Genomic DNA, 20130 nt, shown 5'->3' with positions numbered 1-20130 from the left:
AAATCATTTGTTTGATTATGACATAAATTAAAATGGTTTATTATTCTCTAGGAGTTGCATAGTTTCATTTATGAATATAAGACCTTTAGGGATGAGGAATGGTCTATAATTTAATATTACAAATACCCTTTGACAAAATATGGAACAAAAGTTCCCTACATTGATAATTTATTTATTTATTATCATTATCTACAAAAACAGACATCAGGAGAAAAAAATAAATAATATCCAGTGGATCTCCAGAGCAATGTGTGTGTGAAATAAGCTATGCTTTGTCATTATTGTAAAAACGTAATTTTGTATTTAAACTCATTGACGTTCTTTTATCTCAAAACAGAAAGCGTATTAATTTATAATGTCAGACAGTAATTGTCTGAAAGAAAAATCACTCCTCAGGGAAACGGGGCACGGTCCTTTATCTGCTTGTATGCTTGATTAAGATCCGTAGCTGTCCTGTTGTGCGGTGTTTTTCCCAATTCATCCACAGCAACGTTCAACCAAAACGCCCCCGTCCACTCGTGCTGTCCCGTTCACTTAAACAGGCGCACCGTCCGTGGTTAACACCAGCACTGATTGGCTGAGACTCTTGGACGTTCAGAGAGATTGGCAGTCAGCTGGAGCTCGAGGAAAATAACAGTTGCTTGTTTTTAACTGACGGGGATTTTGGACCGGACATATTTTTGCCACTGTGTTTGTGACACTTTTAAATCACCATCTCAAAGATTCCGATACATTCTTTTACACGGAGGGAGCGCGACAATGTAGTGTTGTCATCGTACACCTATTTTTAACGATAGGTATGTAAGCTAACATTAGCTCATGTTGAATTGGTTACTTAGCAAGAAAGCTAGTTGCTAGCTAGCTGTCGTTATTGCTGTTAGTTTAACTCTGAGTCAGAGCATTCTGCAGTTCGACATTATTTGCTGACTCTTAGTATCATTTTGTGTTCTTTTTTTCGTTGTAAAGCAGGTAGCTTAACAGTAACTTGGCTTCCGAGTTTAGCTTCCTGCTAGCCCAGTTGGTTAGCAACAGTCACTAAGCTACTCTTCCACCTATTTGTCTCCAAGGTGACGGTGGTTGTTGCTCCATCCATCCCATCACCCCGGGTCTCTCTCTGCCTGCTCTCTGGTCAACCCCTGTCGCTTAGTCAAAGACAAACCTAGTGTCCTGTTCTGTTGTCTGGAGTACAGTGTTGTGGATGACTAAGCCGGCGGGGCTCCGTGCCTGTGTCCGCCGGGCGGGCCGATGCTAGGAGCGTGGAAAACATAACGGTGTCGGTCGGTGAGGAGATGTCAAAGCGGGGATGCCTCTTCCTGGAGACAGTGTTGTAGTCGAGGGTATACACGAGTGTACACAGTATACCTACCGCTGTGACTTGCCATATAGACTGGCGGAGCAACTTTTCAGCCTAACCAGCAGTGACACATATATGGATGGTGGGGTCGCAGTATGCCCACCCCCTCAACTACCACTACACCACTGGCTGGAGGGAGTAGCAGCACCGGAGGAGAAGAGGGGCTCATGTCTGCCACCTCCACCTCTTCTGTCGACTCCTCTTTCCGGTTCGTCCCGGCTTTCTGCCTGGGCGTGGTGGCAGCAGTAGTGTTTCAGCTGGCCTGGGGAGGCCTGACCCTGACCTCTTTCTTCTTGAAGCTTTTCATATATGTGTCATTCGCCCTACTGTGTTTCCTGGCTGGGAGCTTTGTTCTGCTAGTCAGGAAGAGTCCTCTAAAAGTCAGCTGCTTTGACAGAAACACAAGGCAGTCAGCTGCATGGCAGGAGTTCTTCAACAAGCTCATGGTAAGACACTGGTATCTCTTAGTTCAAAGAATTTGCTCACGCACAATACACCTTTGGTGACGCACACACTCTCTACCAGCTCCCCATGATATCACAGCAGCATTACGCTATTAATCATGTCATCAGGAAGCATTCTCCATTACTGCTGGAAGTCACTGATAGGCAGAGAAAAAGGTAAATTCTGCTGTTATCTAATGGCACCTCTGGCATGTGTAACCTTAACTTCAACAGCCTGGCATACATGTAACTTTAATTTTGACCCAAATCTCTCCAACAGTGTTGAACACACACATTCTAATTTGATATTTTACATGTTTGCATCCCTAACTATCATCCTCTGCTCCTTGCAGCCTCTTCATCCTTTTCACCCTCAATTGTTTCCCTCCTCTTCCAATCCTTCTCTCCTCTCTCATCTTCTCTGCCTGCCCCCAGATCCTCACTGTGTTGTTTTATAATAGATGAGGCAGCGTCATGCTGCTGGATTTAGACACACTTTAACACACACACAAACATGTACACACACATTTATGGAGATTTATTCTTCAAGGAAAGTGATTGTGTCCTTGCAGTTGGCTTGTGGCTTACCTTAACAGGCAGCTGCAGCCCAGCGGCTGCTGCTGTGTACCTGATGACTTATTGATGTTGACAGTGGAGGGATATGGTCACAAGCAGTCGTCTGGACAACATGTATGCGCTATGACAAATTTGAGCTGCCTTGTTTGTCAGGATTTTAGGCTTATTAGACACAGCTTTCAATCCTCCCTTCCTTCCTTTCCTGTTGTTGCCCAATATTTCTGTCTTTTTCTTTTTTGTAATGTGGTCGTCTACATTTATGCTTGAAGTGAAGCAAAGTGATCTGATGCTCTTGTTGTGTTTTCAGGCTCGCTTTATGGTGCCAGTTCAGGAGTCAAGCCAGAGCAGGAGGGTGGTCGTGTCACACAATGTGGACAAAGCTCTTAAGGAAGGTAATGGATCACCTTGGTGTTTTATGACCACCTTATGTTCACATTATGCAAATACATGTGGACATTTGGCCATTGTATAAACATTAGCTGCGGACATTGAAGCGAACATTGAAACATTAAAATGATAGAAAAACATATACACTTTCCACTGATAGTGTAGAGGCCACCTCAGAGAGCAGCCTTTTGAACAGCTCTTGTCCTTTACAGAGCAAGCACGAAAAACAAAGTCAGGATCCTTAAATTGCATCACATTACAGTTGGATGCCTGAGATCATTTGAGATTCAAATGTGACAGTTTTTTAAAAGCTTTACGTTTACTGCTCACACTATAATGCAAGAAGGACATATTCAAATGTATAAGACATAAACATGCACTTTCACTCTGAGTGTATATGATGATGAATTCGTCATTTTTTATGTTATCTGTTATCACTTTTGTTTGTTTCTGCCATTTAATGAGTGTCTTAAGTGCAAATGTAAAATGTCTCTATTATGAAAATGTCCATAAAAATTCCATCAATGGCTTTGTCTTCCAAGAATATATATAATATAATGATATATTATCATAATATTGCAAGGTATTGTCAGTGCCCTGCTGGCAGCAGCACGAATTTTGCTTTCAGCACAGTTTGCAGTCATAGTGTTCAACATCAGGTCAGAATATGATTAACGTTATGTTACATTAAATCTTTATCACTTTAAAAATTGTACCAATATTATCATGTACAGTGTTTTATGTCACACCCCTGCTTTTTTCTAAAAGTCCCACAATGCAATTCTTGCTTTTTATTTATCTTACCTTATAAATATGTAAATTAAAGTTATGCAACTCTATGTTTGACAGTGGTGATGCAAAAGTGATGACAGTAAAGTGTCCAAAATCTCAATTACTGGAGTACCCAGTTTAGAGAATACATTTTTTTTTCACTTTTTCAAAATGGAGTTTTCACATCCCTCAAAAACCGGCACTATTGGAAAACTTCAACTTCTGTTTTTGAGAAAACTGCTGACTGATGGAGCTCTTTCTCTGTTAGTCACCATGACCTGTCACCGATCCCTCCCACCCATAGTGGATTACAACAGTGTCCTGGTCATAACACACAGATAGACACACATACACAGTCAGTGGAACAATATGTCTGGCTGCCAAGTAACAGATGGCTTCAGGATTTACACCAAGGGTGTGTATTTACACATGCTCCTGTGTGTGTTTTGAAAAGGTCCTTTAGTCGGAGTGTGAGTTAATGATGACATTATTAGGATCACAGTCGAGCCCTACTGTGTCAGTTATTTGATGATTAGTGTTTCTGTATCAGCTTTGTGTTAGTGCTTATTTCTAGGATTTAAATGCAAGCATTTAAGTTCACAGAATTAGCTTCTCATGGATCTTATTGTTTTCTTATCTTTATTGTTGCCAATACTAGCGCGAGAAAATGCATAAAATAACTTGTTAAAAAGTATTCATCACTTTTCTATTTTTTTATTTCCGTGCCAGTGACCTCTAAGTTAAGATTCTTAGAATTGTTTTCCAAAAAAACACAACGGTTTCCACTGATCTTCTAAAAAATATTTGGATAGTGATCTACAAATATGTCACATGCAATACCACTGTTGGCTCCTCTGCTAGCTTTGTGAAGATTCCTTGAGCTGCAAACAGTTGAAAGGCTGAAAAACGTTTTCTTTATTTAACAGATCAGAAAAGAAAAGATTAGATTTGCATCTTTTCACTTTAGTGATGATTCAGATATGGGAAGTACTGCTTTCTTTCCTTCAAAGCAAATCTGAATTATTATGTAGTTATTATAGTTTTAATGTGAATTGAAATTTCACTGTTGAATTTCCTTTTTAATGCATAAATAGTGCTGTTTAGAATACTTCTGGTGGGCTAGTTGCAGTGCCTTTTATAGTAACATCCAAACAGCATGTGTGTCTTACTTTAGTGTAAATGCTGAAGGTGCTATCAGTGAGGTCTGGCTCAGCTGTGTGGACCTCCATTTGCAAACTTTTGTCTTTGTCCACAACCCCCTGTGTATTTATTTTCAAACATATGCTATATTGAGATTTTGCTTCAAGCTTATAACCTGCAAAGATGAAACTGAATATAAATTGAAAGACTACCACCGTGTTTGAACAAGCAGGAAAAGTTTAAAGATGATGCCTCACATTCAAAAGTTCATGTACAGCAGTGTATCCCAAAATTTTTTCCTTGAAGCCCTTTAACATGAAGTAGTGTACTAATGAACAGTTATCACACAATGTCTGTGAGTTGTGAGCAGTTCATTCAAATAGTGACTTTTACCTTCTCAGACTTTTACATTCATCATTTTATAGATTAAAGAGATAAACATATGCTGTATTTAGCAAGAAAAGATCAAACATTAGAGACATTTTTGGAAAAATAAACAATTTTGTGTTGCAGAATAGTAAGTTTTTCTAATTTCTTACTCTGGTAAACATCTTGTGTCCTCTTGAAATGATCCCCACCCTCAGGTCTGAAACCACTAATGTACAGTTCGTATTCAATTCTGTGTAAACAGAAACTTAGCAGTGTCGCCTCACAGCAAGAGAGTCTTAGGTATGAATCCACCATCCAGCTGCGGCCTTTCTGTGTGGAGTTTGCATGTGTTCTGCATGAGTTGTGCATGAATCTCTGTGGGTTTTGTCCAGGGGCTGTCATTTCCTCCCACAGTCTGATGAAATTCAGCTCAGGTCACTTGGTGACTCTAAATTGCCTGTAGGTCTAAATGTGACAGTGGTTGTTTGTCTTTGTATCTGGTGAGTGTCTGTATGTGTCAGTCCTGTGATGGGCTGACAACCTGTCCAGGGAGGGTTAAGATCCAGCCCCCCAGGGTGGGTTGCAGCACTGCACAGAATGGATGAATGAAGCTTCCTCCACTTTCTTAACATTGCACCAGTGTACACCTGGGTTATAGGGAAATGAAACGGGTGTGGGTAGTTCAGGGGTCCTCGGAGATTTAAACATTCACAACAAAATAGAGATCTTGGACAGCTCCTCTTTTTAAGATAGCAGAAAATTCAAAATCCATTTGCACAGACTTAGGGTCGATGGTAATTTTGCTGTCTTAGAAAATGTCTTAGATGTAGGTGCGTTAGAAAGTGTCATTTGAGTCTTGGAAAGAAGAATTATCCCACACACTGCTCTTGCTCAGCAACACAACGTATTGATGATCTTAACGTTTTTGTGTCTCTAGACTTTCCTCAGAAGTAAATATTTAAAGCAAATACTTCTCCTAATTCCTTCTGACTAAGTTCAAGAGAGACCAAAACGTTAGGATGAGCAGTAAATTGTGCTCCTGAGCAAGACCAATATGTGGGATATTCTGTTTTTCTTTAATCCAAAAAGACAGTAAAGTAGTATTGACTGCATCTTTAAAAATGTTAAACATATATTTTCTGTCTTGAAAGGGTTTAAACTGTAATGTAAAAAACTATTCTTTATAAGCTTTATGAAATGTAATTGTTTCTTTCTCTCCAGCTGCTGTGTCTCTTTACACCGTGTCTAAACAGAAGGCATAGTGTGAGTTGCCTAGAAGCAGAGCAACAGCAACAGCCTTGGTGCTCTGTGTCTCTACACAGGAGGGATTCAGGCACAATATTGAGTTTTAGGTTATTAACGTTTTGGAAGTGCTCAGAACCCAACACACAGTCGCTGTAGTTACACAAATAAAACCAGAAAAACTAATTTGGAGCGTAAAAATAAGCTGTTGGCTGTGTTTATGAGCATGTAGCACAAATTAAATGTGAGTTGTTAGACTGCCTCTGTGGAAAGATGGATTGATTAAAATAGAAGCACATCGGTGCTGTCAGACACACGTGTGATGGTCGACTGGAAAATAAGGCTGAAACACTTTCTGTGTAGACATGCCGTAGACTGCATCTTTTGACAAAAAGTATATTCCAATTCTCTCTGTCTGTGTCTCTCCCCAGTGTTTGACTTTGCCTACAGAGACTACATCCTGTCCTGGTACATCCCTCTGAGTCGTGATGAGGGCCAGTTGTACTCCATGCTGTCGGAGGACTGGTGGCAGATGATCGGGCAGTTGAGATCAAGGCTTGCTGACATAGACCTTGTCAACGTGGTGTGTTACGACAGCATCCGAATCCTACACACACACTTCACTGACCTCAAGGCTGCATCTGCAAGGTACACACATATATAGTTGTAAATAGTTAATACATTAGCTTTGTTGCCCCAAGGTATTCATCAACCAGAAATCAAGAAAGCCAGTAAAATAATGTCCTCCTAGTGTTGTAATGTTGGTGCTCGTAAGATTTAACTATCACCTCTGGGTACAGCTTCCTTTGCACAGAGGAAGCTAAGTGTCCATAAGCAGCAGCGTAATTTTATCTACGAAGATGGGGTGAAATTAAAGTAGTTTAATACAGCGTAAATAACATTAGAGTCCTCCAAACTCACTTCCTTTGCCTGTAGGTAGCATCTGCCAGGTACACTTACACACACACACACACACACACACACACACACAGAGAAAACAGACAGTGATGATTCACACATCATCTGGTTTCATTATCTTGGCAAGTCAGGCGAGGCTTATGATTTGATCTCACTACAGAGATGTCTGGCCTCTCTTGCCTTCAATAAGTTAGGAACAATGTAGCGGCACTGTGTCTTGTTCAGTTGAGTTTCAGAAGCAAAGACAGCGTGATGCTACACAGCTGAAGTATGAATAACAATAGCAGTGTTAGGTTTGTGAATGCTGCTGCACCTCATAATGTGATCTGACATGTAGCTCTGTCAAAATAACATTTTAAAATTGTTTGGTCTCGGTCTGTTTATTTCTCACTTTTAATCTGTGTCTCTCTTGTGTGTGTGCGTGCGTGTCCGTGTGCGTGCGTGTCCGTGTGCGTGCGTGTCCGTGTGTGTGTGTGTGCGTGTGTGCGTGTGTGTGTGTGTGTGTGTGTGTGTGTGTGTGTATGCGTGTGTGTGTGTGTGTGTGTGTGTGTGTGTGTGTTTTACGACCGAGGAGTTGTGCTCGGCCGTTTCCCCTCCATCCCTGTTTGGTCAGTCCAGAATCAGAGCTGGCCTTCCTCCGCTGTGTAGCCAGAATACTGCTGCTATGTCTGCTGCCACAAAAGGATGCCAAGTCACATACACTACGCTGCTGCCTCACAGAAGTCATCACTACTAAAGGTACTTTGATTGTGTTTGTATACAGGTATTGTATGTGAACACAAACTCAGACCATGTTTTTGCCTCATTAAAGTCATCAGAACATAAGGAGATACAGTACCATGGTACTTTACTTTCAAGGCATTAGTCATTAGCCAGTGCTGTTCAGTCTTAGGGATTGTTGGCATTACAAGTATGGATATGCCTGAGCTTTCAGCTTTATTTTGGCTCTGCTCCAAGTAGGGCTGGGCAATATGGCCAAAACTGTTATCACGATAAAAATGTCCATATCAGTTGATATTGATATTTATCACGATAAATGCCACATCCTTATGGCTTTCAGGTTTAAAGGCTGATTTTTGCTTCTGAGTGAAAGTGGAAAACACCAGACAGTCAATTGTGGTTTTAAACTGTTCTGTTTAGTCAGAACATGACAAACACTTGCGAAACAGCAGAACATTTAAAAACTCTGAGGTACAAACATTCAAAATATGATAAAATATGCATGATTAAAATCAAAATCCTTTTCAGTCCTTTTTACTCAACAAAGTAAATAGAAAATTAAGTTCTGCAGTGTGATACAGCGCACATGTAACATGGCTCAGACTGCAAAAAGAAAAAAACTAATACTCGTTTGGGCCTGTAATTTCTTACTTTCTGTGTGTTCTAATGGGTGATATCGTTTCAAATGATGAAACAGGTTTGTGGTGTTGCCTGTCTTTGATGGAACGTGTCTCCGGCACAGTTTGCAGTGCACATTGCTCTGTTTTTTGTCGGACTGTGAATAGCCAAAATATCTTCAAACTACTGAAGTTGAGTAGCCTCTCTTGTCGACGATATCTTCGTACTTCGAGTTGTGTTCTGCTTTTTCTGTGGTGTCGCTTATTTCGCCTTAGTTGCTTACTCCAACTTCAAGCCCGTCAGCCACTGTGTGTGTCTTTAAATAATATCACGTGCTGGGCTGTATGTATAACATCCTAACTTGCACAATGCAGACCTCTATTCCTGTGACATGATTGGCTGTTTGTGATTCATTTGTGGGTGTGCTATATGCATGAAAATTAATTATATTGAACATTTAACAAACATTTTTAATGTTTTTATCTAGGAAAATAATTTCACAATAATTATTGCTATCGTTTTATCACCCAGCCCTAGCTCCAAGTTATTTAATGCTAAGTATTTAATACAATTCCACAGTGCAGACATGATAATGTGCTTTACTCCCTTCTCTCCCTGTTGATGCTTGATAATTGCTTTATAGCACACATACTCTGTTGCCATTGTCATAAGTGGGGAAAAAGAAATTAACTGAACTTTATTTAAAATAAAGGAAAATTGAATAGACTTTTTTAATGGCAGACATTTGAAATGACAGCAGGAAAAGCACAGGTGTAATTGATAACATGAATAATGGCTATATTCCATTTATATGTTCCAGTTATAAGGCCTAGGTCTTGTGCATGCTCACCTTCTGGAAAGAAGACATTTATTAAAAATGTCCGTTGTTACCATTAAATCTCTGACAATGATGGATGTAAATGTTGACAACATCATAATGCCTGCAGAGTCTCCAGATATTTCTGATAAAGGTCAAGGCCATTGACAATGTTGTCAAGTACCACTAAATATACCTGTTCTTTAGATAAGAATACAGTATATAATAACACTGTTTACGCTTGTGTTGTCGATGTATTTGTATAGTGTGTTTGTGTGTCTTTTGTCTGTCCTTTTGTCCTGTGTAACAGTATTGTGTCAGTGTAGTAGTAACAGACCTTTTTCACAGCAGACATTTTGACATTTTGAATTTGTCAGAGCAGGAGGAGAACAGCTGCAGCTAATAATACTAATGATGGCTCTGTTTCACTGACAATAAGCCTTGTTAGTGAACTAGCATGCTTTATACTTAGCCCCTGGGAGTGGCACAACTTATATTTTTTATATATATATATATATGTATACCATTATAATTAATGATATTAATTACACCTGTCCTTTTCCAGCTATGAATACTCATTGAGGAATAATACAGCTTCTTAGCTATATTTCTGTATTAGATTATACATGACAAAAATGCATTATCCTATATCTACTAACTAGCTGTTATTCCGTCTCTAGAACTGCATTTCCCACAAATATGGCCCTCTGAAGACTTAAACAATATTGCATGTTTTGTATTAGCATATCTTCAGTATCTTCAGTAGCCTGCAGAAATTGTATATTTTTAGATCAGATTATAAAAGGCTTTTGTCATTTTGTTAACTGCTAAAAATAACCCATTTTGGTTTAGTGGAGGACAAATCTGTTTTGCTGTACTGTATCTATTCCAGTTTGGCTTGGTAGTGGTATGGGCTGAGAGGCAGAGCGACTGCGCCTATCCGTCTGTACATATTGGTATACAGCTAATATACTGGTGTTTGTGTGTAAGCCGTGGCACAAAAACTATGGAACGCTCGCCCCCTATTGCTGCGATCCATAGACTCTTGTGATGGCTTCATGAAGCAGCTGAAGACATTTTTATTCAGACAGGCTTTTGGTCAGTCTGTTTGAATACCCCCTACTTTTATTGCTCTTTATTTATTTTATTGCTTTCATTGCTGTATTTCTTGAACTGTTGTATGTTTTATGATGTAAAGCACTTTGTGATTTTTATCTGTGAAAAGTGCTATATAAGTACATTTTAACTTACTTTACTTAACTTTACTTACTTAAATCAGACTATACACTTACACTATGAGTGTTTTATAACTTCATATCTCAACATTTCAGAGAAGTGGTCAGTGACTTGATTAACAGCATTTAGTTGATTTCTACAGTACATCTACCTGTATAAGCACAATACCATTTATATCTTTGTGTCTATGTGTGTCTGTGTGCTCCAGTGTTGAAGCCTTTGGTAGAGGTTCTCAGTGATCCAGACTCCATAAACAGGATGCTGTTGTCTCAGCTGGAGCAGAGGGAGCAGCAGGCTGAGCAGCAGAAGAAAGCCTACACCTACGCTGCCTCCTACGAAGACTTCATCAAACTGATATCAACTTCTGCTGATGTCAATTTCCTCAAACAACTCAGGCATGACACCAACAGCAGACACACCCACACACTGTACACACCTGCACTGCCCTGTTAAACTGAGACTGGCCTGTACATACATACATTTCATCAAATGAATCATACTGTATATAGACATATAGACAAACATGTTAACCAGACAGTGCTAAATGTTAGTCTGTTTTCTGCTGCATGGTTACCATGGGAACAGACAGTGTCAGCAAAATATGAGATCTAAATACGGGTAGACATGATACTGCTTTATTGTCTTGTTAGTTTGAGAAATATTGGCTCAGCTGCTGAGATATCAATTCTGAAAACTCAATTTTCTATTTCTGTATATGTAATATTTTACCATAGTGATGTGTCACACTGTAGTCAGTATTCTGTTTATCAATCCAAGACAGCCCGTTGTGATTTTGTCAACTGATCACAATACCTGATGTATTTTTTCTCCTCTGTCTCTGTGTTGTAGGTATCAGATAGTGGTAGAAATTATTCATGCCACGACCATCAGCAGCCTGCCTCAGCTCAAGAAGCAGAAAGGTACAGAAACATTTCATTTCACTGTATGACAGCTAGCTGATATGCCGTTAACACACCATGTAAAGAAGCATCAGAACAGTGACTACAACAGTTACAGCATTCCCCACTCCTCTTGTTACTGCAACAACCGTTGTAGAGAGCTGACGGGACATTTGATCTGTGTCAGTTACTTGCTATGTAGCCTATAGGCACTGAGTTCCCCCTCATTTCAAAGTAGGTTGACAATGTAGGTAGACTGACAATGAAAAATGATGATGGAAGTCATGGTTCAGAGCTGCTAGTAGGTTCTGTTAGGCTGTACTTAGGAACTTAGACAGTAGCTTTAGCTAAATACTAATGTGAGAATGTTAATTGTCAACATGCTCGTAATGACAATGTTGTCTTGCTGATGTTTAGCAGGTAATATTAAACATGTTCACAATCTTACATTAATGTGTTACCATGCTAACAATTGCTAATTTGTATTAAACACAAAGTATAGCTTAGGCTGATGGAAATGTTAGTTTTGCAGGTATGGTTTGGTCATAAATGAAATTTTGACCTGTTGATGAGTTCAGGAAAAGTCAGGGGATCACTAAAGTTATTAGAAATTCATTTTGAGGGGGGACATGAATGTCTGTTCAAAATTTTCTCCATCAAGAAGATGTTGTGATATTTAATAGTGGTACTAAAGCAAGATGCAGAGGATTGACAAGGTCATTAGAATTTATCATCTAAACACCATGAATGTCTGGACCTAATTTCATGTCAATTCATCTAATAGTTTAACATATTTAAGTAAAAGCCGAAAATGTAAACCTGCTGGCGGCGCTATAGAAAAAATCAGTAGGATTAATCCTCCAGGAAACATGAAATCTGTATGAAATTTCATGGCAATCCATCCACTTGTTGTTAAGATATTGAAGTTTGGACCAAAGTGTTGGACCAGCCAGAGAAACAACCTTAAGGCCATGCTGCTAACATAGTTAAAAACAAGTTAGAAATGGAATCGGTGTGTAATATCTAGTAAATGTACTAATTTTTACGTTAAAATCCAAACCAGTAATTTTTTGGGAGTTACAAGAATTTTCCCAGATGTAAAAATCTACAACATATAGTGAGATTGGCTTTCACTAGCTAGTATAACACAAGGTTAGCAGGGTCTTGTAGCTTTATCTCGGTGGTTCAGTGGCTCAAAACCAGTTCATTGTTATTGTGTATTGTTCTGTGACCAAAACTGGCTCAAACTCTATGTTAACCACTGCTTCCTTCTCTCTTAGAGCGAAAAGGTAAAGAGTCAGCAGCCATGAAGGCAGACCTGCTGAGGGCCAGAGATATGAAACGATATATTAATCAGCTGACAGTTGCTAAGAAACAGTGTGAGAAACGGATCCGCCTGCTCGGTGGACCAAACTATGAAAACAATGAAGAAGGAGGGGGTGATGACGGTGATGAGCCTCAAAGTCAGAAGGTTAGACTTATTGTGTGTTATGTGTGTGGTATTTGGTTGGAAAAAATTATTTAAATATTGAAATTTTTAAAGAACTTCGCAAACCATGCACCACTTTTCAGATTACTTTTTAATAGTGAATGACATATTCTTATTTGGTTGAGGGTTTGTACTTTGGATTAAAGTATGTGCCATTAACTTTACGTTTTGTTTTTTTCTCTCTCCCCCGAATGCAGATTCTCCAGTTCGATGACATCTTGTGTAATCCAGGTTACAGGGAGCATTTCAGAGTTTACATGGAGAAAGTTGATAAAAGAGCTCTGATTAGCTTCTGGGAACTGGTGGAAACACTGAAAACTGCCAACAAGGTAACCTATATACACATTCCTGAAGGTTTAGCCCAACACTGCTACTAATATATGGTATTAGAGGAAAAATAATATAGTAGTGAGGCTCACTGTTTTCACACAATAATGTAAAACATTGGTCCTGGTTTTCTTTGAACACTTGCAGTATTGTCAGTGAAATGCGAAGTGGATATTTCTGTACTGTGAACTCAGTGGTATAGGGCAGCACATTAATGCAGTGGAAGAAACTAATGAGTAAGTGCTAATTTGTTTGTTAATGTGTGTGTTTGACAGAATGAGGTGCCCCAAATTGTCGGGGAAATCTACCAGAAGTTCTTTGTGGAGAGCAGAGACATTCCAGTGGAAAAGTTTCTTCTCAAGGAGATCCAACAGAGTCTGGTGGGGAACAGAGGAACACAAGTCTTTGTTAGGCTACAGGAACAGGTAACTGCTGCGTTTGTTACTATCTAACTGTAACTATCTCTAGCTATAGTGGATGGCAGCGGATGTCTTCCTCATAAATATCAAAATAACTCATGGGAAAACAGATTCTAAACCCAGAAAAGGGATGTGGAGCTTTGCTCATTAAAGGTGCAAGTAACAACTGTATACTTATGTTTCACAGTTTTCAAGATGTTCTGCAATGACAATAAAGCACTTCTCTTACTCTCATTCATCCTCTAGGTTGCTGAAACGATGAGAGAACGTTATTACCCCTCCTTCCTGGTTTCTGACCTCTACGATAGGCTGATCAGACGAGACGAGACGCACAGCCAATCACAGTGTAGCACAGAAGAAAAGGATGAAGGGGTCAGAAACACATACACAAATAGCACATGTGCATGCACGTCTGAATGTTCATCATCATATTTCTTCACTTTTTTGTGTAGTTTTGTATATGTCTGCAGGCACATGTCTTTATTGTCTTTTTGTATCTTGTATTTGTATCTCTCTGTGTGTAGTGCCAGGGTCTAGACGGAGGAGAGGAAGTGTGTGATGAAGGCAGTAAAGGAATCAATGAGCAGGCCAGCTATGCTGCTACTAAACTCCGACAACTCTACGACAAACTGGAGTACAAGCGACAGGCCTTGGGCTCAATCCAGAATGCACCAAAACCAGACAAAAAGGTAGAATTCACAGCAGGTTGCACCAAACACACAAACACAATATCAAAATGAGGAAAAGTGAGTAAAAATATTCAAATTGCAGCATGACCGCATACCTGCTCTTGCACATTTGTATACCACCTTACATTCATCTTAATGTCATTTCTTCATTTAACTGTGATTTGCATTCTGTTTAAATGTGTCTCTTGTGTGGGTTTATAGATAGTGAGCAAACTAAAGGAGGAAATCGGAGCCATGGAGAAAGAACACAGTGAACTGCAGCAGCATATCACCAGGACAGACTGGTGGTGTGAAAATCTGGGGCACTGGAGAGCTACTATTACTACTGCTGAGGTAACTACAACTTCATTCATCATATGAAAACACTAGCTGGCTTCTTATACTTATGCTGAAGAAACTAGCCAGCCACAAGAAAGGGAGGCACAGGAAGGCTCTGATGACACTTTTTCTTCCACTTGGCATCGAACCTGCTTTTAGGAGGATCAGGCTGCTATCAGACAGAGCACAAAATACATTAAAACACTTCAGATGCAGAAATGTACAGTAATGCATTTGACCTTGTTAACAGTAAAGCATGGTGTGCCTGCAGTCCACACAGAACAACTATACATCTTGTACATGGATAAAATCAGCTTGTGCAAGCAAATCAGACAGAGTCATGCATCTGATATAGTAAAATGAGTGTCCCACACACTGGTTGGTAATTGATAATTAATTTTAACCACTCTCATGTGACTTGCTAACTGAAGATGATTTCATGGCCCCAGCATAAGTGTATGAGTGCTGAATTAAGTATACCAACATGTGCAAACTCACAGCTGTATAGACTATAGACTATCTTGTGAAAGTGTCAAGACATTACTCAAGTCAGTGTGTTGTGGAAAAAAGAACAGAACAACAAATAAATGTAATTTAAATACCACCTAAATTTGAGGTTCTTACACCTTATAAAACTGTTAATCGTGTAGTCACTTAGACACTAATGTGTTTAACTGTGTGTGTGTGTATTTCAGGCAACAGAGGAAGGTGGTGAGACAGTAGCCTGTTACAGTGTGTGTGTTAGCCTGGTAGAAGGAGAAGAGACAGCCAACAGCCGCTGGAATGTCCAGAGGAAACTCACTGAATTCCAGATGCTGCACCGCAAACTCACGGAGGTAACACCACACTGAACATGCATATGTATGCATATGTTTCCTTTCCAAACATCAGTGATCTGTTTTTATTGTACTTTATGCTTATACTGCATTACCACGAGCTGAGAAATTGCTGTTTTAATGACTCACCGCTCTTCCACACTAGGACAATCTGTATGTCACTGTAGCATTGGGGAAGAAACTCCCTATACAGCACTACAGTAGAGAGACTGCTCGCAGTGTTTATTGATTTTATGATGGATTTATTGCAGATTACACGCTACACAAAGCAGACATTGGCGTCTACATCCCTCTGTGATTAAATGATTTCACTGTATCACCACAAATTGGTTTACAGAGTGTTTCAGTTAGTAATTATACTGTTGATGTTCTGTATATTTCCTCATGCAAAATAATGAAGTTTCAAAACCTGTAAACAGTTAGCAGTAATGTGGTATGCCTTTCATTTTTGTAAAATGACATTTTAAACTGTCTGTCCGTCTGTCTCTATTTCTCAGTGTTTTCCCTCATTGAAAAAACTCCAGTTACCATCACTAAGCAAACTTCCCTTCAAATCCATTGACCAGAAGTTCCTAGAAAAGAGCAAAACTCAACTCAATGCCTTTCTCCAGGTAATTTATGTTACTTTTAGCCAACTGCGTATAGATTTCTGTTATGTTGCTAGCTAGTTTTCATACACTCTCAACATAATATTCAACATGCCCAGGTGTTAAAGCTGCCTCAGTTTGATTTTTAATATCAAATTCTAATTTCATTTATTTTTTAATTATTTGAACTACTCCACAATCTCTCCACATTCCCCATGGCAACTGGACCGTTAGGGTCCAAGACTGAAGAACACCGCCCAGCTCTATGCTAATACTGCCTCCCTCTGGTTCATAATAGCAGCTAAACACTGGTGATGGTGACTTCAGCTCTCTGTGTGTGTCTTCGTAGCGTCTGCTGACAGATGAGCGATTGTGCCAGTCAGAGGCTCTCTATGCGTTCCTCAGCCCGTCTCCAGAGCATCTCAAGGTAACTCATATCTCATTCTTGCATTTTAAAGAAGACAAGACATCTAATATATTGCTGTCACAATGTCAAACATACAAATATGTATATTTTAGAAAAAGTTCTTCCTCCTCAAAGCTTGTTGTCATATTCTAATAGAATTTTTAGATTTACCTTACATTTATTACAGTACATACATTTTATAGTGCAGACTGCATCAATAAGCTTTGTTTGTTCATTCAGCTCAGGCCTATCTGAGTGTTGGTATGATTCCATACATATAGTGATGATATCTTGTTCAATGGTTATAGGTGATGTCAATCCAGAAGAAATCGTCTTTCTCTCTGGCCTCCTTCCTGGAGAGGCTACCTGGAGACTTCTTCTCCCATACTGAGGTACACACTCATGGCATCACTGCTGAAGCAACATCACAGTTTGGACACTCTTAGCACTCTCATGGTCTCGCGTCCTCAATTGGATTTCATGTGCTGTGTGTAATTGCTGTCTGTAGGAGGAGGCTGACGATGACAGCGATCTGTCAGACTACGGCGATGAGACAGATGGGAGGAAAGACGCACTGGCTGAACCCTGCTTCATGCTCATCGGAGAGATCTTCGAACTCAGAGGAAGTGAGTAGTATGCTGCTCTCATCTTTTCACAGTTACATTTATATTTTTATACACAACATACAAATAATGAAATGTAACATGAAACAGGCTGAGGCCTATATGAAGAAACTAGAAATGTATCTCTTGTTTTAGGTACAGTTAGCTAGTTTCTGTCTTTTTGGATCAATATCATGAATTTTAATGGAGGGGGTCTGTCTGTCTGTCTGTCTGTCTGTTTGTCTGTCTGTCTTCCTGCTCAGTGTTTAAGTGGGTGAGGAAGACGCTAATTGCACTAGTCCAGGTGACATTTGGACGAACTATCAACAAGTAAGTAGTAACAAGTTATGTTTTGATTTAATAATAACTATACATGTAATTACTTTTTTTTTTTTTCTATTGAATTTGAACCAATTTTTTCAAAGACATTTTTTGGCCATTTTTGGCTTTATTACAATAGGGACAGTGAGAGAGAGACAGGAAAGTTAGGGGAGAGAGGGGATGACATGCAGCAAAGGGCCTGAATCAGATTCGAACCCAGGCTGCTGTGGTAAGGACTGAGCCTAAATGGTATACGCTGTACCAGGTGAGCAACTGGGGTGCCCCCAAGTTTGAATCCATTTGAATGCAACCTACATTAGGAAATCATCACTGTTCCTCTGCCAGCTTATTTGGTGACTATAATAGTTTACCTCAGATTTGTTGTTGTTGTAATACAGACAGGTGCTTTTTAAAAGGCAACAAACCTGGTATTTATTGACAGATTTTAGACTGGACCTCAAGCCAGTATGTTGGTGTGTTTTGTTAACCTTTCTATTGTTCTAGAGATGATAACTGTGTGAACACTTGCACTTCACCGTATGTTCTTCTGAGATCAGCTGTGAGGCTAACATCTTCTATGCTTCATTTTAGACAGATCCGGGACACAGTGAACTGGATATTTTGTGAGCAGATGTTGGTGTGTTACATCAGTGTGTTCAGGGATACCTTCTGGCCCAATGGGAAGTTGGCACCACATGTCAAGGTCCGAACTGACTCTGAACGCAGTGAAACTAAGGAACGGGCTCAACAGAAACTACTTGACAACATCCCAGGTATGAAGATGTGTAAACATGACTTTAAACTGCAGACTGCTGTTTTATTCAGGGGTGTGTTGTATGATGATCACAAACATTAGCAATCAATTTAGCTCTTTACTTTATTTGATCTCTTCTGTCAGATGCACTAGCAAATTTAGTTGGCCAGCAGAACGCCCGCTATGGAATCATCAAGATCTTCAATGCCCTGCAGGAGGCTAGTGCCAACAAACACCTTCTCTATGTAAGAACAACACTTCATATGTTTTATTGTCATTGTCATAAAAACAGATTTCATAATATATAATTGCAGCTGAAATTTTAAATTATTTTTTTTCCTGTGTCTGTTAGGTGTTGATGGAAATGTTACTCAAGGAACTGTGTCCTGAACTCAGCGCAGAGGTGGAAAACATCTGAACACACTCAACACACACAGTCTGGGTGAAACTGAGGCTCTGCTGGTTCATCTGTTAGGCCTCTCTGTAGCTGACCAATCGTACACTGCCAAGCTAGACAGGGAGATGGCCTTTTGGTTAAACCTCAGACAGAAAGCAGCTGTGTTAGTCAGAGCTGAGACACATGCTGATTCTATTGGTAGAACTTTGCTGTGAAATGATGAAAAGCTGGGCTGACACCACACTGAAGAGGGCGGACATTTGACTTTGTTGTGGTACAGATCTAAATTTGTCTGAACGGGGAGAAACCACATGGAGTCTGACTTCTTCCAATTTAGACACCAAGTCTAACAAGACCGATCACATTTGTACCAGAATGATCACATGAACACAAGAACAAATATTTTGGACATTATGTGACCCACGTCTGCAGTTGTCTTTTCTTATTTCATTAGCACTGAAACATCAGATCTATACCACAACAAATGTAATCTTTTGTTCCTGTGTAAATCGTGACAGCCTATAAATTGCAAGGCAGAGTAACAGTTTGTGAGAGTAAACAACTTGATTGTTTGGTCATCATTGTCTAGAGCTGATAATCTACAGACCTTGATTAAAAACAGCAAACAAAGAAAGTTGAAGTTCAGATTCTCTGTTGCCCTCTAAAGTCAACCAGTGTGTGTCATTGCCCACGGACCTCTGAACATTCCTCCTACACACAACCTGAGCAACAACACTTGTGTTTTGTGATTCTTGTTAAGGCTTATAATTGTGCAATATAATGTCATGTAAAAGTCATTGTGATGATTTTATTTATGATTATTATTGATAGATTTTATTTTTACCAAAAATTGTTTAGAGAGAGTTTATATAAGCAATAAATTGCAAACAAAAAGTTGATGTGGCATTTTTTTTTCTTATAGTGGTCAAAGACTAAAATATTAGCCCATGTATTAATATTATAAATATCATACCAGTGAATTTTTTTTAATATATTAACCTATTTTCTACCATTCATGTATAGCATGGAATAAATTTAGTTTTACGTTTAAATTATCTAAAAAAAAAAAGCTTGCTAATACCACTAGAGACTAAATGGATTAATAGGACTAATCCATGACCCAGTTTTGAATGCGGTTGGGGCTTCATTTCTCTCTTCCCACAAACAACATAATGGTGTGACTGCAAAGGTTTTTGGCTTTAACAGTTCACTTGACGTGAATGCAACATGTGTTCCCCAAAGGGTGGGTTGAGTCTAAAGAGGAGGTGGGCTTGAACAACAATTACCTCCGGTAACAAGCAATGTTCACTACTGAGCCGCAATCCGTCTAGTTAGAGAAAGTATGTGGCAAAAGACAGGAAGTACTGGACTATGCTTTCAAAATAAGAGCCTACATTGTGTCACTTAGGGGAAGAACACTTGGCTCTACGCAACATTTCTCCTTCTAACCTTGGAAAAATAACGGTTTGTGGCAGTTACTGAAATTTCTAAAGTT

General features: G+C 39.4%; 1 protein-coding gene across 1 annotated transcript; it reads left to right on the top strand.

The window, feature by feature from the left end:
- Positions 1–620: 620 nt before the first annotated feature.
- On the top strand, positions 621–19516 carry snx25 (sorting nexin 25). The gene is made up of 22 exons (XM_022752017.1): positions 621–797; positions 1068–1800; positions 2681–2765; positions 6714–6945; positions 7775–7938; positions 10800–10986; positions 11441–11511; positions 12771–12961; positions 13177–13308; positions 13582–13731; positions 13972–14097; positions 14250–14414; positions 14616–14747; positions 15428–15568; positions 16066–16179; positions 16505–16582; positions 16870–16953; positions 17070–17187; positions 17427–17493; positions 18076–18257; positions 18383–18483; positions 18591–19516. The coding sequence occupies exons 2-22, from the start codon at positions 1450–1452 to the stop codon at positions 18654–18656; spliced, it is 2937 nt and encodes a 978-aa protein (XP_022607738.1). The 5' UTR covers positions 621–797; positions 1068–1449; the 3' UTR covers positions 18657–19516.
- Positions 19517–20130: the final 614 nt, after the last annotated feature.

Source organism: Seriola dumerili, unplaced genomic scaffold (assembly GCF_002260705.1).
Source record: "Seriola dumerili isolate Sdu_G_001 unplaced genomic scaffold, Sdu_1.0 BDQW01000161.1, whole genome shotgun sequence".
Taxonomy (NCBI): Eukaryota; Metazoa; Chordata; class Actinopteri; order Carangiformes; family Carangidae; genus Seriola; species Seriola dumerili.
Note: the sequence above shows the minus strand (reverse complement) of the source record. Positions and strands in the feature narration are given on the sequence as shown.

Bases quoted from the DNA above. Each gene is read 5' to 3' on its own strand.
- snx25 (XM_022752017.1), top strand. From the start codon at position 1,450: ATGCCCACCCCCTCAACTACCACTACACCACTGGCTGGAGGGAGTAGC. The intron at 1,801-2,680 runs GTAAGACACTGG...TTGTGTTTTCAG, and splicing joins AGTTCTTCAACAAGCTCATG to GCTCGCTTTATGGTGCCAGT. The intron at 13,309-13,581 runs GTAACCTATATA...TGTGTTTGACAG, and splicing joins CACTGAAAACTGCCAACAAG to AATGAGGTGCCCCAAATTGT.